The sequence below is a fragment of the Trifolium pratense genome, linkage group LG5, assembly GCF_020283565.1.
Source record: "Trifolium pratense cultivar HEN17-A07 linkage group LG5, ARS_RC_1.1, whole genome shotgun sequence".
Classification (NCBI taxonomy): domain Eukaryota; kingdom Viridiplantae; phylum Streptophyta; class Magnoliopsida; order Fabales; family Fabaceae; genus Trifolium; species Trifolium pratense.
Window position 1 is genome coordinate 26,376,573 of NC_060063.1, and position 16,556 is coordinate 26,393,128.

Sequence of the window (16,556 nt, forward strand, 5' to 3'; positions counted from 1 at the left end):
GTTTATCATACTTTATGTCACCTACATTAGGTCTCACTTAAATGTTAAAGGGCATTTATTGTGTACTAAAATAACACTAGTAGAAAAAAGCTATTTTACATCTGGCGAAAACCACTTTTTACATCTGAACAATTTCAGATGTAGGCGCACGAGACTTAGTAAGTATACACGTTTTACATCTGGCGTAGTCAGATGTAAAAAAACACTTTTTACCTCTGACCAAGGCGAAAATCAAATATTATTTTTTTAAAATTAAATTGGACTTTTTACATCTGACCAAGTCTACCAGATGTGAAATCTTAACTTTATTTTTTTTTTTTTTTTGAAAAACCTGCATTTTTTTTTATATATTTTAAATCTTTTTTTTTATTAAAAAAATCTAACCCACAATGCCAACAATATAACATAACTTGCATCAAGAACATAATACTAAAATTCAACATCCATAGCCAAATTCAACATTCAACATATATATATAGTAATAATGTCATTAAAGTACAACCACATTGTAATCCAAAATACAAAACATCATAATAATTAATACTAATCCATCCAAAATACAAATTAAAACATCATCGTAACTAGTCCATTGTAAGTTCACACAAACCTAGCTAGCTCCTAATCTTTCTCGTCACCATCATCATAATCTACCTCGGGATTATATAGTTCAAGAAAACAAGTTGCCCAGCGGTCTCGCAAATCATACAGCTCCTTCTCTGTTAATGCCGTGGGATCATTGAACACCTACAATATGTAAATAACATAATTCATATGTAAACTACAACATGTTAATTAATGTATGGTAAATGAATCAGCATAGCCATTTAGTGAACCAGCATATAGCACAAAAATTGTGAACCAGCATAGCACAAAAATTGTGAACTAGCTGATGGAGCCAAAAAAGGTGCCCAAATAGAAATGCACAGCAGCAGAAAAAACAAGCACATCAACAAAAAAACAAGCACAACAATATGCACAGCAGCCTATATATCATCATTCATTCACTACTAAGTATACAAATGTCTTCCTATCATCATTCATTCACTACTAAGTATACAACTGTCATTAACTACTTAGCTAAATGCACTAAACTATGAGTCTCATAGAAAAATATAAATTCATTACATAGAAAAATACAACCTTAGTAGAGACAACATCGATAAAGAAAAATACGATACCTCCATCCAATTCTTTGTAATACTAGCAGAGACAATGTCAATCATATTCTTCATTACATAATATCCACAGTCAATGCCGTTAGGCTGTACCCTTTTCTACGTATAAATGACATTTAGTTAATATATATATATATATATATATATATATATATATATATATATATATATATATATATATATATATATATATATATATATATATATATATGCCAAAACAAAAATACGAATCAATCATCATGTGTTATTAACGTAAATAAATATTAAAATTTACGCAACTGATTTTGTATGTATTGTTTACCCGCCTTTTGAAATGAGACTGGCTGTGAATCTGTTGGGCTACTCTCATATTTTTTGCTGAAGTCTTCTGAACTCAGATGCTCACGATAGGCCAAAAGGAATTGAACAGCCTGTTGAAGAAAGAATTGAAAAATAAAATGTTAATTCAAAATCAACTAGAACCAAAGGGCGAACAAAAGATAACCCCTATATTTCTACTGAATGAGCATTGATACCAGAATGGTCATATGGTGAAATATGATGATTATACACTAAAGACTAAGATAAGTAACTAATTCAAAATTTGTTTGTGCAGCACATTCATCTGAAAAATTGATTATCAAGACTACAAACCTCATCTGGCTTCTTGGCAGCAAGTAATGAATTGGTAAGGCCACGCAGAACATCAAATTTGATATCTTCAGATACCTATCAGAATCAACCAAATATTTATGGATAACACTAGGTGAAACTACTGTGCCTGAAATAACTAATCACTAAGATTTAGTATTGATTTCAGCAAATCGAAGAAATTCAATCACTCCCTGTTCAAACTTGGCACTTAATCTACTAGCTTTCATCCAATCCAAGTACATTCTTAACATACAACTCTCAAAGCAACATAACATAGACCAAAATAACCACATGCCTAAGATTGGACTGCTATGACCTGAGGCTGAGATACACACACAACAAGAAAAAGCTTGGCAATTATATTTATATTTCACTAGAATGCTATCTTTTATGGATATATGAAACAGGTCAGGGATGCTGAGTGCTGACAATACAAAAACATATCATTTCCACAATGTACCATCCAGACATGGCAAAAAATGCTACTAATAGACCAACAAAAGTTGAATTTTTTTAAAATCGAAAAATCTCAGAGTTCTAACTGTTCCTAGACATACTTTGGATATATTCTCCTTGGTTCGATTGGTCCAATTTCCTTAAAAGCATCTGCAAGTGTTTAGATCGCTCCTCCCAGTGCACATTTTTAAATACCTTGGCATTGCAGATGGTATGTCCAGAAGAATTCTAGCTCTTGTGATTATCCCAAACTGTCCAAGACCACCAAGAACAGCATGGAATAAGTCTGAGTTACGTTCTTCTGAACACGTCATCACCTCACGCTTTCCTATTTCACACAAATAAAGTACACACACCATGACATACCAATAAGATAAGAGAACACTATAGTACTAAAATTGATTAGCATGTCTACACCAAAGACAAAAAAGGAGAGCTTCATATGTACTCAATAATTAATCAACATATACTATGTCACAGCAATGGCAAATAATAATTTATGAAATAAAACTAACAAGCAATTAAGAAATTAAATTACCTGTAACAACATCAAGTTAAAAAACATTGGAAATTTGAGGACCATAATTGAAGGTTTGACCACTAATACCAGCGTTGGATAAGGTACCACCCACAGACAAATACAAGTAATCAGTCCAAGACATAGGTGCTAACCCATACTCCATTGTTGCTTTCAACACATCTATCCACAATTCACCACCCCAAACATCCACATACATTTCTTTCTCCCAAACCTTAGGACCCTTAATTCCCTTTCCCATTTCAACCACCACACATTTCATCCTTGTATCTGCTTGTCCGTTTATCGAGTGTCTGTGTCCTCTCACCGACACCGCAAAAGGCGGCCACTTATTTGCCGCTTTAACCACTTTTACCACATCATCTAGCGACGTTGGCCGAACTGGTGCCAACATCATGCCAGACTTCACAAGTGAAATAGGAATCGAAGGCTTTCCAGATGAGCTTATTTAGGTTACTTTCAACACAGAAGTTTATCAAAAGTTTACTTACAATTTTCTCGGCAACAGCTTGTGTAGCCGTTGATGCGTACGAACCATCTTTTGTTTGTCGTGCCCTCTTCCAGCTCTCATGAAGTGGGGGTGGAGATGGACTACGATCATTATCTTTAAATGAATCGGATTTCAAATTAATCACTTAAACTTTACCACTATATACCAGACAAAAAAATCACTGAAAATCATTATATACCACACAAATTATGAACAACAACAGATTTCCACCATATATACCAGACAAAAAATCACCGAAACTTTAAATGAAATTAAAAAAATACTTTAAATGAAATTAAAAAAATGTGAAAATAACAATAACAAAAAATAATACAAGCAGAGAAAAAAAACCTAAATCTATTGCAGTAGAGAGAGAGAAAGGAAATTGAAAAATTGGAGTTGAAAATGGAACTGACCGGTCAAGAACGGAGATGTATTTGAGAGTTGAATAGACGGATTTGGGATTGTCGCGGTTGAAGGATGAGTCGACGTACGGTTGCGATGATGCGTTTCCCTTATAACTTCGATTTGGAGCTAGGGTTCAAGAGAGAAGCTTCGATTTGGAGCTAGGGTTCGAGATTACGAGTGAGAGAGAGAGGACGACTGAGAGTGAGAGGGAGAGGACGGCTGAGAGAAGGCGGTGCTTGGAGAAGACGGCCGAGAGTTGATTTGGGGTTGCTGGGTTTCGGCAGTAGATCGAGGGTGGTATGTTAACGTTGATTTGGGGTTGCTGGGTTGCTGAGTGTTTGGTGTTTGGGTCAGAGAAGAAGAGATAAGATTGCGTTGGTTTTACTTAGTGTCTATCTATTCACCTATTGGTTCCATTTTTTTTTTTTTATTCAACTTGACTTTTTACATCTGTGGCTATATATGGCCAGATATATATATATTTTAGATAATTTTCGTCGTAATTACAGGATTGCCACCGCGTTCAGTTATGCTTCTGGCACATTGAAACCAGATGTAAAAAGTTTTGTCTATATATTTTTCACCTCTGTGGATATTGGAACCAGATGAAAAGACTACTCCATATAGCTTTTCACATCTGGCATATGTTCCACAGATGTAAAATGCTTATGTAATATGTCATTTTTCTACTAGTGTAACTTAATCAATAACCAACCATATCGCACTATGATGAGGAAAAATTATCTGTATTCAGTATGTAAACCTCATTGTAATTATCAGCAGATTTTCCACAACCACCAAAGATGAAGAGACGTTGGCCAATAACTGTTATGGTACGACCCTCATGTGCCTCTGGCCCTGCTCCTCTTATAATAGGACATTTCAACTTTTGCAAAGCTAAAAACAATGTAACATCAGTAAGTAGTAAATAAATAAAAAGCGTGTAACTATGTAGCTGCATAACATTTTCAAGTTTTAGCTTAAGACTTAACTTTACGTGGCATTGGCATCGTCCAAAAAAGGTGCAAAACCAGAGTTGTACATGCTCATGCAAAGTTAAGCAACTTGAGCTAAAACCCACACATTTTAGCATACTCTCTCTATTTTATTTTATTTTTGGATAAAGTAAGAGCATCTAGTGGCATCAAGGAATGAATAAGCATCCCAACTATATTGGCACCCTTAGACATTCCCATCCAATACCTATATCTCATAATAATATATATAGATAAAAGTGGAAAAAAAATATGTACAAGATGGGGGGACTAGACCTTACCCCTAAAAACGAAATGGAACATGAAACTTAATCAAACCGGTAACAAGGCAAACCCATCTTGTCATGTAAAAACTGATCCAGAAGGAAAGACGGCAAATAATCCCACCAAACTGAATCCGCCACCTGATGACCGTGGTTGGCTAATTTATCCGCACAAGCATTTCCTTCCCGAAAAATGTGAGAGTGGGTAATATGCAGCCCAAGCGACAAGCAGTTACTCCACCTATTTCGAAGGTCCCATGGTACCAAATTTGGGTCATCAAAAGCACCTAAAGCCGCAGTAGAGTCTCTCTCAACCCAAATATTCATCCAAGCATGTCTAGCTGCTAATTCTAATGCTAAAAAGATAGCCATAAGCTCTGCATAAAGAACAGAAAGCGCACCAAGCTTCTTGACACAGCTACCCACATGATTAGCCAAATAACCAAACGACCACGAGGCGGAGTAGTAACTTTTGGCCTATGTAGCATGAGTACTCCTAAAATGGTGAAGTACCCGTACCGGGTACGTATCAGTACCGGATACTCCATGGTACTCGTATGGTACGCACCGATTTCGTACCCATTTTTATTTGGTTGATTTATGATGATGAATACGTTATATTTTAATTATCTATCATTTTTTATGAAAATAGTTGAGACAATAGACAAAAAAAATTAAATCTTCAAAGCATGATGATAATAATTCACTTAAAAATAATTTTTCTAATATTTTATAATAACGTACCCGTACGTTAAATTTTCTAAAAATATCGTATCGCGTACCAGTACCGGTACCGGATACCGGTACCGTACCCGTACCTAGGCAACATAGCTTTTGGCTGAATCCGAAAGCGAGAAATGATGAGAAGCTCCGTTGAAGAATTAGCAGGGGCGGCTTGCACACATGTGCAAGGTGTGCGACGGCATCGGGCCTCAAAATTTTGAGGGCCTCAGCTCAAAATTTTGAGGTCCTATAATATTACTTATATATTATTTATATCTATAAAATATCATATATTTATTAATAGATTAATTTTTAGAACCTAAACTAATAGTTATATATTGTTAATGTTCATATAATATTACTTATATATTGTTATTTTTCGGTTTTGAAAATCGTTTTGAAAATAATAGCAACTGTGAATTTATCGGCCGAGTCGCGGTTCGATACGCTCTCTTTAAGACGTTTCACGGCACTACCCAATGTGTGCAAGGTAGACTATCAACCGTGAAGTCCCTAGGATAAAACAGCCAATTCAAGCGAAATACCGTTAACTACTGCACTGTAGAAAACGGCCAGAAAAACACCTCCGATGGTTACTACGAACCAGTCTAGATTGATATGCAAATATCAATTCGAAGTGGTAAACCACTTTCTCTGAAACAACAAGGAAAAATAATTTGAAGTAAGAATATTGAGAGAGAGAAGAGAGAGTTGCAGTTTTTTTAACGTCCAATTAATTGTGAGAACTGATGTGTATTTATAGGGAAAGAATGCAACTGATGTGGAGCAAGAAGTGGGAGAGAATCAGGGCCATCACATCAAAAACGTGGCCCCAGCACATCAAAAACGTTGCCATGATTTCAGGAATCTCAGTTATGACTGAGTTCAAAATAATAACGGTATTCAGCACACAAAACATGTGCGCATTTGAAACGGTAAGCACACTTAGTGAAAATTAATTTTTAATTAATTTTTTCACTTCTGAGTATTAAAAATTAAGATATCACCAAGCCCAAGCCCGAACCGAGCCGAGCCGGCCGGACGGACGGACGGCGGCGGCGTGCGCGTGTGTGATATTCGACATTGTGTGCGGTCTCCCTTTCTTACAAAAGTGGGTACCCCAAGGGCACACCCTTGGTTGCCACTTTGTGGTATATAAACACTACTAAAGGTAGTGACCCATCCAATGTGGGACTTAAATGTGAACTTTTTCAAATTCACACCTTTAGTTCTTTCACTTGTGTTTACATCTATGCCAAGTTCATCATACAAGTAGCTAAGTTGCTAACTTGTTCTACAATGTTCCAACAATCCCCCACTTGAATTTAAAAAAGTTGTTTCAGAAGTAACGATAAACGTTTCTTTAAGATTATGCATAAGCAAAGGTGACGCTTGTCTTGAACCTTTACATAGCGAGTAAGAGCCTGATTTAACAAGAGTGACGCTTGTCTTGAACTCTATCTCAGATTTTTCTCAAACCCGCACATAACCTTTTCCTAAGGTGTTTTCTCAGCCCGTGCTTTTCTGGCCCTGCACGTATGTCCCAGTTTCATGAACGTTCTAGGAGTTCGCCCCATAAACTCCATAGGAACCGGCCTCAGTTCCACATTCATATAGGTGAATCTATCTAAAGTACCCCTGAAGTTTGGTACTCCTCTGGCACAGAGTATAGATTTCATTAAGAGTTTTATTAACTCATCCTTTTTCACTTCAGGATACATGCTTCTTATACTTGCATGTTCATTCCCTATTACTCATGACTTGTTGTTTACCCATTGAAACCTAATTCTTGGGATCTCCAGTCTTTTAGGTTGGGTTACCATCATAAGTAATTCACAGTAGGCATTAGTCCCATCTTAATAGATGTATTGTAGACTTTCTCTCTAGCCAGTCCTTTCGTCAAAGGATCGGCTAAGTTATCGTCAGTGCGTACATGATCCACTCTAACAGCACCTTTAGTGAGCAAGTCTCTCACGGTGCTGTGCTTTCGTCTTATTTGACGTCTTTTACCGTTGTAATAACGGTTCTCTATTTTTGCGATAGCCGCGGTACTATCACAATGGATCAACACAGCTGGCATTGGCTTTTCCCATAGGGGAATCTCAGATAGCAGGCATCTCAACCAGCTTGCTTCTTCACTAGCAGTTGCTAGTGCTATCATCTCAGACTCCATAGTGGACTGTGCCAAGATGGTCTGTTTCTTAGACTTCCATGATACAGCTCCTCCGGCTATACTGAAAATGAAGCCACTTGTTGCTTTGGAATCATCTGATAATGTGTTCCAATCAGCATCACTGTACCCTTCAAGTACAGCAGGAAATCTCAGATAATGTAATCCGAGGTTCATGGTCTTTTTAAGATATCCCATGACTCTATTTATAGCTTCCCAGTGCTCATTTCCAGGTCTACTGGTAAACCGGCAAAGCTGTCCCACGGCATATGCAATGTCGGGTCTAGTGCAATCAGTGACATATCTAAGACTGGCAATGACGCTCGCATACTCAGACTGTCTAATACTATCACCAGTGTTCTTAAATAATTTTACACTGGCGTCACAAGGAGTGTTTGCAGTTTTACAGTCGAAGTATCCATATTTCTTTAGAACCTTTTCCACATAGTGAGATTGGTCTAAGGAAATCCCCTTTTCAGAACGAGTGATTTTGATTCCTAGAATCACGCTCGCTTCTCCAAGGTCTTTCATATCAAAGTTGTTGCACAATAGTGATTTCACAGCATTTACGGCAGAAAGGTTTGATCCAAGGATGAGCATGTCGTCCACATAGAGACATATCATAGTGCAAATGTTATTATCTGACTTGTAATAAATACATTTGTCACTTTCGTTGAGTTTAAACCCATTTGATACCATTAAATTATCAAACTTTTCATGCCATTGCTTCGGTGCTTGCTTGAGACCATAAAGAGATTTTTCTAATTTACAGACCTTAGTTTCTTGGCCATGTACTACAAACCCTTCAGGTTGTTCCATATAGATTTCTTCTTCCAAGTCACCATTTAAAAAAGCAGTTTTAACATCCATTTGATGTACTTCCAAGTTATAAATTGCAGCAATTGAAATAAGTACTCGAATGGATGTAATTCTCGTGACAGGAGAAAAGGTGTCGAAGAAATCTATATTTTCTTTTTGTCTAAAACCCTTGGCTACAAGGCGAGCCTTGTATTTATCAACAGTACCATCAGGTTTTAGTTTCCTTTTCAAAATCCATTTACAACCAATTGGTTTGCAGCCTGGTGGCAAGTCTACTAAGTGCCATGTCTTGTTGGATTCAAGAGAATCCATCTCATCATTTATAGCTTCTTGCCAAAGATTAGCATCCATCGATGACAAGGCTTCTTGAAGATTTGTAGGATCTTCATCTAATGTATAGGCCGCATAGTCCGGCCCATAATCTTTAGCAACTCTTACTCGTTTACTCCTTCGGAGTTCTGTTTCTACTTCATCATTGCTATCCATATTTGGTATCACAGGAATGTGATTCTGTTTAGGAATATTACTCTGTTCGGTGCCCCCACTATTTCTCGATTTGAAGGGAAATTTATTTTCATAGAAATCTGCGTCAACAGATTCTATGACCACTTTTGCATTCAGGTCGTAAAACCTATATGCTTTACTGTTTGCCGCATAACCAATGAATACACATTCATAGGCTCTACTAGCAAGTTTAACTCGCTTCGGATCCGGAATACGGACATATGCTAGACATCCCCAAGTTCTCAAATAAGACAAGTTTGGTTGCCTTTTCTTTAATGTCTCATATGGAGAGATCATTTCTTTAGACTTGGGGACTCTATTCAATACAAAGCAAACAGTCAAAATAATTTCCCCCCACCAATGGGCAGCGGCACCAAAGTTCAACATAATAGCAACGACAAGTTCAGTAAGAGTCCTATTCTTTCTTTCTGCTTTACCATTCATTTCAGGGGAGTATGGTGCAGTCGTTTCATGTATAATTCCATGTTGTTTATAAAATTCATTAAATAAACTAGAATTATATTCAGTTCCCCTATCACTTCGAAATCTTTTGATTTTCATATTAAATTGATTTTCAACTTCGTTAACAAACACTTTAAACATATCAAATGCATCACTTTTATTCTTCATTAAATAAACAAATGTATAGTCAGAACAATCATCTATAAAAGTGATAAAATAGCGTTTGTTATTTCTAGTTAAAGTTCCATCTAATTCACATATATCAGAATGTATAAGTTCCATAGGTTCAGATTGTCTAATTACTGATTTATGTGAGCTTTTAGTAATTTTTGCTTGACTACAAAATTGACATTTTTCTACATTATCAAAATTTAATTTTGGAATTAATCCTAAGTGACTTAAATTTGAAATAGAGCGAATATTAACATGACAGAGTCTAGAATGCCAAACATTAAAATCACACAAGGAATAAACGGAAGTAGAAATTTTATTCAAATTCAAATCAACATTCAATTTAAACATGCCATCAGTGGCGTACCCCTTCCCAATAAAAGTACCATTCTTAGTGATGGTATACAAGTCTGCCCCAATAGTCTGACTAAACCCAGCCTTATTCAAAAGAAAACCAGAAACAAGATTCTTTTTCATCTCAGGAACATGTAGAACTTCTTTCAGAATCAGAGTCTTTCCTGAGGTGAAATTCAGCTGAACTTCTCCAACACCAGCAACATCAGAAGTGTGGGCATTGCCCATCTGCACTTTCTTGTTCTCAGCACTCGTGTATGTTTTAAACATAGCACGTTCATAACAGACATGGCGAGTGGCGCCAGTATCTATCCACCATCCATCAGTTACACCGACCATATTAATTTCGGTGATCATAGCAGTATATGCTTCATCAGTAGCATTCACCTGAGCATTTAAAGCAGCAGATCTAGGCCTTTTCTTGCCTCTACATTTTCTTGCTACATGACCTGGTTTCCAGCAATTGAAACAGAGGAATTCACCAGATTCATTCACAGGAGGAGGTGGAGGCTGTTGCTGCCTTACAGATGGGGCCCTAGGTGGGTTCCCATTCTTAATCCGGTTTTGATTGCGGTTCTGATTCTTAAGAGGTTTGCCCGTAGGCTTCAGAGCCACACCGAATTTCTTTTTGTTGTTGGAGACAACGAGAATTTTTTCTTCTTCTTTCTGATCTTGTTTTCGAGCCTCTTCTTCAATGCGAAGACGAGTAATCAGACTCTCGATGGAAAATTCTTTAGTTTTATTACGAAGCTGATTTTTAAAATCTTTCCAACCAGGGGGCAGCTTGTCTATTATCACAGCAATCTGAAATTGTTCATCTAAAGGCATACCTTCTGTTATTATCTCATGAGCTATTTTCTGGAGTTCATGAGACTGCACCTCTACAGACCGTTCATCCACCATCTGGTACTTCAGGTACCGACTCACAGCATATTTTTTCACACCAGCCTCTTCAGTATCATATTTCTTTGACAATGCTTCCCAAACATCACGAGCAGTACTGTATGTTCTATAGTAATCATACAGGTCATCTTCCAGTCCATTAATTATGTAGTTTTTGCAAACATAATCATGACTGATCCAAATTTGTTTTTCCTTTTCAGCTTGCAAAGCCTGGGCTCTTATCTGGTCTGTGTCACTATCTTTTTCACCAGACACAGATTTTTCACCGTTGGTAACCGTTTGTTCCTTTGTTCCTGAACCAGAAGCAGCAGGGATTTCAGGAACAACAGGAATAGGCTCTTTCAGAACGTAGGCACATTTTTTCAAAGTTAGAAAGAAAAACATTTTTTGTTGCCAACGTTTGAAATGAAGACCTTCAAAAATAAATGGTTTCTCAGTATTACCAACAACAGAATTACCGATAACTTCTTCAGTTGCCATGATAGTATGAAACGTCTCAAAATTGTTATTTTTCGGTTTTGAAAATCGTTTTGAAAATAATAGCAACTGTGAATTTATCGGCCGAGTCGCGGTTCGATACGCTCTCTTTAAGACGTTTCACGGCACTACCCAATGTGTGCAAGGTAGACTATCAACCGTGAAGTCCCCAGGATAAAACAGCCAATTCAAGCGAAATACCGTTAACTACTGCACTGTAGAAAACGGCCAGAAAAACACCTCTGATGGTTACTACGAACCAGTCTAGATTGATATGCAAATATCAATTCGAAGTGGTAAACCACTTTCTCTGAAACAACAAGGAAAAATAATTTGAAGTAAGAATATTGAGAGAGAGAAGAGAGAGTTGCAGTTTTTTTAACGTCCAATTAATTGTGAGAACTGATGTGTATTTATAGGGAAAGAATGCAACTGATGTGGAGCAAGAAGTGGGAGAGAATCAGGGCCAGCACATCAAAAACGTGGCCATGATTTCAGGAATCTCAGTTATGACCGAGTTCAAAATAATAACGGTAACAATTCCGTTTGACTTGACATTCAGCACACAAAACATGTGCGCATTTGAAACGGTAAGCACACTTAGTGAAAATTAATTTTTAATTAATTTTTTCACTTCTGAGTATTAAAAATTAAGATATCACCAAGCCCAAGCCGAACCGAGCCGAGCCGGCCGGACGGACGGACGGCGGCGTGCGTGTGATATTCGACATTGTGTGCGGTCTCCCTTTCTTACAAAAGTGGGTACCCCAAGGGCACACCCTTGGTTGCCACTTTGTGGTATATAAACACTACTAAAGGTAGTGACCCATCCAATGTGGGACTTAAATGTGAACTTTTTCAAATTCACACCTTTAGTTCTTTCACTTGTGTTTACATCTATGCCAAGTTCATCATACAAGTAGCTAAGTTGCTAACTTGTTCTACAATGTTCCAACAGTACCGGATACTCCATGGTACTCGTATGGTACGCACCGATTTCGTACCCATTTTTATTTGGTTGATTTATGATGATGAATACGTTATATTTTAATTATCTATCATTTTTTATGAAAATAGTTGAGACAGTAGACAAAAAAAAATTAAATCTTCAAAGCAAGATGATAATAATTCACTTAAAAATAATTTTTCTAATATTTTATAATAACGTACCCGTACGTTAAATTTTCTAAAAATATCGTATCGCGTACCAGTACCGGTACCGGATACCGGTACCGTACCCGTACCTAGGCAACATAGCTTTTGGCTGAATCCGAAAGCGAGAAATGATGAGAAGCTCCGTTGAAGAATTAGCAGGGGCGGCTTGCACACATGTGCAAGGTGTGCGACGGCATCGAGCCTCAAAATTTTGAGGGCCTCAGCTCAAAATTTTGAGGTCCTATAATATTACTTATATATTATTTATATCTATAAAATATCATATATTTATTAATAGATTAATTTTTAGAACCTAAACTAATAGTTATATATTGTTAATGTTCATATAATATCATATAAGTATCAATAGATTAATTATCTATACTCGTAAATATAATTTTAGTCCATTTTAATCTTTCCATAAAATTTAAACTTAGATTATGAGGTTCCTTTTTGACGTTATACACAAAGATAATTATTTTGTATTTCTTATCCCATTTGATTTGATGCAATTGGTTTAATATTGATAATCTATATGTTTACAAGAATAAAAATGATTTTTTTATATTATACGCAATTTAAATCGATAATTTTTTAAAATAAATTAAATTAAATTTTTTATATTAAAGGACCACTTTTACATTTTGCACAGGGCCTCCTAAAACCCGGAGACACCCCTGAGAATTAGTAGACCCATCCAACAACGGTGGGCTAGCAACAACAGTGCCGCATGAACAGAATGAATGTTACTCTTGCAAGGCCAAGTAAGAATTCACTCCAACTAGAAGGAAGGGTCTCAAATAAAGCCATGACTGAAGTGGTATGTAAGACATGATTTAGCAACCCACCTAGCCAATTCCAAATCTGCAGCGCAAAGGAACAATTAAGGAACAAATGTTCCATTATTTCATAATTTGACAAACATAGCGGACAAACCGAGACCACAATACAACCGCGTTTGATGAGATTCTTGTCCGTTGGCATTTTATTATGAATGATACGCCATACAACAAAAGAATTCGACGGCGGGACAGACTGTTTCCATAGCCAAAAAGACCACGGAACGGTGGCAGTGACAGATAAAACGCAGCAGCTTGTTTTGCAGATAAATTGCCGTCTTTTGAATTGAACCAAACCAGTCGATCCTGAAGGGGTGCTTTCGGCAAAATGACCTGCTTAATCTGTTGTGCAACCACGGGATTAATCTCATTGATGCAGTCCGACATGCGCCAAGCTCCATTGATAACAAATGAAGAAACCGGAGCTGTCAAACTAACGCGTAAAGCAGGCGGTAAGTGTGTAACATCTCAGCGAGAGGGGCTTCCAGCCATGTATCAGTCCAGAATCGAATCTTCTCACCAGTGCCTATGAGCCACAGAGAATTCTGCATAACTGTATTTAAATGTGTCTTCAGCCCCAGCAAAATGGATGATAATAAATAACTCATGGAGGGGATACCACCACGGAGATAACGCGTTCGACATAACCTGGCCCAACCATCATCCGAGGAGAGAAATTTCCAACATAAATGCAGCAGAAGAGATGAGTTGATCTCAAGTAAAGAGCGCAAATCGAGACCCCCCCCCCCCCCCCCCCGCAGAATAAGGCGAACATACCCTTTTCCAAGAAACCGTGCATATTTTCCGAACATTAACATCACCGCTCCAAATGAAGTTGCGGATCCATGTATCCATTTGCTTCAGCAGAGATTGTGACCAGTGATAGATATTGAACGAGTAAATCAACATACCGTGTATAAATTCCTTCACAAGTTGCACCCTGCCCATTATACATAGCAAAGAGCCTTTCCAAGTTGCAAGCTTAATTTTTACTTTATCCGCGATGGCGTGAAAATGAATTTTCATTGGCTTTCCCACGAAGATCGGACAACTTAAGTATGTAAATGGCAGCACACCTGAATTGAAGCCAAGGAGATTAGAGAGCATTAATAGTCTTGCATTTGATACCGAACCCGCATAGAATTTACTTTTCTGTGTATTGATCAGCTGACCCGAAGCTTGGCCGTAATCCTTAAAAATATCAAGCACACTTTGTATGCTACGTTTTGAAGCCTTGCAAAAAACCATGATGTCGTCCGCGTACAACACATGAGAAGGGATATGAATGCCCCTACAAAGGGTCATGGGCTGAGGCTTTCCAGTCTCAAGTGCTCGTAAAAGACCCCTACTCAGAACCTCCTCCGCAATACAAAAAAGAAGCAGTGATGGCGGATAGAAAGCCTAGCTGAATGCAATATCTCAGATATCCAACCACAAGGACCAAACCCAAATGTGCTTAATACCTCCAGAAGGAAAACCCAGTCTAGAGAATCAAACACTTTTTTGATGTCGATTTTCATAGCAATATTACCGGCAAAGCATCTTTTGGATAAGACATTGATTGCTTTCGACGTAAAAATAACACAGTCTGATATATTTTGACCCGGGATAAAACCTCTTTGATGACTAGAAATGATTTTAGGGGCAATAAGAGACAGCCCGTCCGCTAAATTTTCGTAATAATTTTAAATTGAAAATTAGCCAGCGTGATAGGACAAAAGTTTTCGATAGTGTCCGCACCTGGATTTTTGGGTATCAGGATGAGAAGATTAGAAATAAGATTCGGAGTGAGTTTACCAGTCAAGAAAAAACTCTGAACCGAAGCAACCACATCATGCTGAATAATATCCCAAAAGAACTGGTAGAAATAACCACTAAAGCCATACGGGCCAGGAGCGCCGTCGCCATTCATCTCAAACACAGCTGATTTAATCTCCTGGCCAATGGACAGTCGTATCAGCATGTCATTGTCATCAGCAGAAATGAGCTGGGAATGCAATTTTGTATCATATCATTTGGCAGAACACTAGAAGCACCACAAAATATACTTTTAAAGTAGGTAACAATATGGTCCTCAAGAATAACCGGATCCGAAAGAAGACCGTCGGCGCTATGAAGCAGATGAATATGTTTGGTGGAGAATTTAATTTTAGCCAAGCGATGGAAGTAAGAGGTGGTACGGTTGCCATGAAGAAAACTTTGGACTTTGGCCTTCTCCTTCCAAAAGAGATCTTGACTCCAGAGAGCTTTGGTAAGCACCAACTGTGCGTTATAATCACAACACTGGAGATCATTAGTGTTGCCATTAGTGTCAATAAGACCTTGAATGCGGACCACATCATCAATTGCTAATTTAACATTTACTGTCAATATTCCCAAAACCCGGTTTATTCCATTTCTTCAGCTCCGGTTTTAATCTCTTAAGCTTCTGCTGCAGGCAGAACATAGGTGCACCATAAACTGGTTTGGACCAAACCTCTTATACCACCCTGGCGCAGTCATCATGGGTGGTCCAAACTTTAAAAAATCTAAAAGGCAGCACATGGGAAACACCAGACATTTCTTGACTGACAACAAGCGGATGATGATCAGAGCATACTTTAAATAAAGCACAACAATGAACAGAAGTCCAATGAAGAAGCCAAGCAGGATTACAAATGGCCCAAGTATAATGAACTCCAATAGTATTTAAATGGGACAGGTGATTAGCGCTAGTCCAAAGCAAGAAATCCTCACACTACATCTTCGGAGGCAGACGCTTACCTCTCTTTTCATGAGCTCCCAGCACAGCGTTGAAGTCACCAAGAAATACCAAGGAGCAATAAATTGGGACTTCAACATAAATACGAAGTGTTGGCATAATTGGGACTGCATACTCTCTCTATTGACACACACATCATTATTAAATAAATTTTTTATGAGGGCAACTAATAGAGTGTGGAGCCAAGTTTTTAGTTTAGTAGATCCCACATGAAATTTGCCATAATAAAGAGTGCATCAAATAGTGTATTGCTAGCTAGA

The 16,556-nt window shown here is 37.6% G+C and overlaps 1 protein-coding gene across 2 annotated transcripts; it reads right to left on the reverse strand.

The window, feature by feature from the left end:
• Positions 1 to 446: 446 nt before the first annotated feature.
• Positions 447 to 3,970, reverse strand: LOC123884911. 2 transcript variants are annotated; one of them, XM_045934139.1, is made up of 4 exons: positions 1,809 to 1,956; positions 1,477 to 1,585; positions 1,179 to 1,274; positions 447 to 744 (listed from the first exon to the last, which is right to left on the reverse strand). In XM_045934139.1, the coding sequence occupies exons 2-4, from the start codon at positions 1,522 to 1,524 to the stop codon at positions 619 to 621; spliced, it is 270 nt and encodes an 89-aa protein (XP_045790095.1). In that variant the 5' UTR covers positions 1,525 to 1,585; positions 1,809 to 1,956; the 3' UTR covers positions 447 to 618. The 2 variants fall into 2 exon arrangements, with proteins under 2 accessions (XP_045790095.1, XP_045790096.1); XM_045934140.1 differs by lacking the exons at positions 447 to 744; positions 1,179 to 1,274 and adding exons at positions 2,803 to 3,406; positions 3,709 to 3,970 and having other exon boundaries at positions 1,393 to 1,585; positions 1,809 to 1,883.
• Between the last annotated feature and the right edge of the window lie 12,586 nt (positions 3,971 to 16,556).

Coding starts and splice junctions, on each gene's coding strand:
- LOC123884911 (XM_045934139.1), bottom strand. CDS start 1,524: ATGAGAGTAGCCCAACAGATTCACAGCCAGTCTCATTTCAAAAGGCGG. Junction 1,275..1,476: donor AGTCTCATTTCAAAAGGCGG/GTAAACAATACA, acceptor ATTTATACGTAG/AAAAGGGTACAGCCTAACGG. Junction 745..1,178: donor TTACAAAGAATTGGATGGAG/GTATCGTATTTT, acceptor TACATATTGTAG/GTGTTCAATGATCCCACGGC.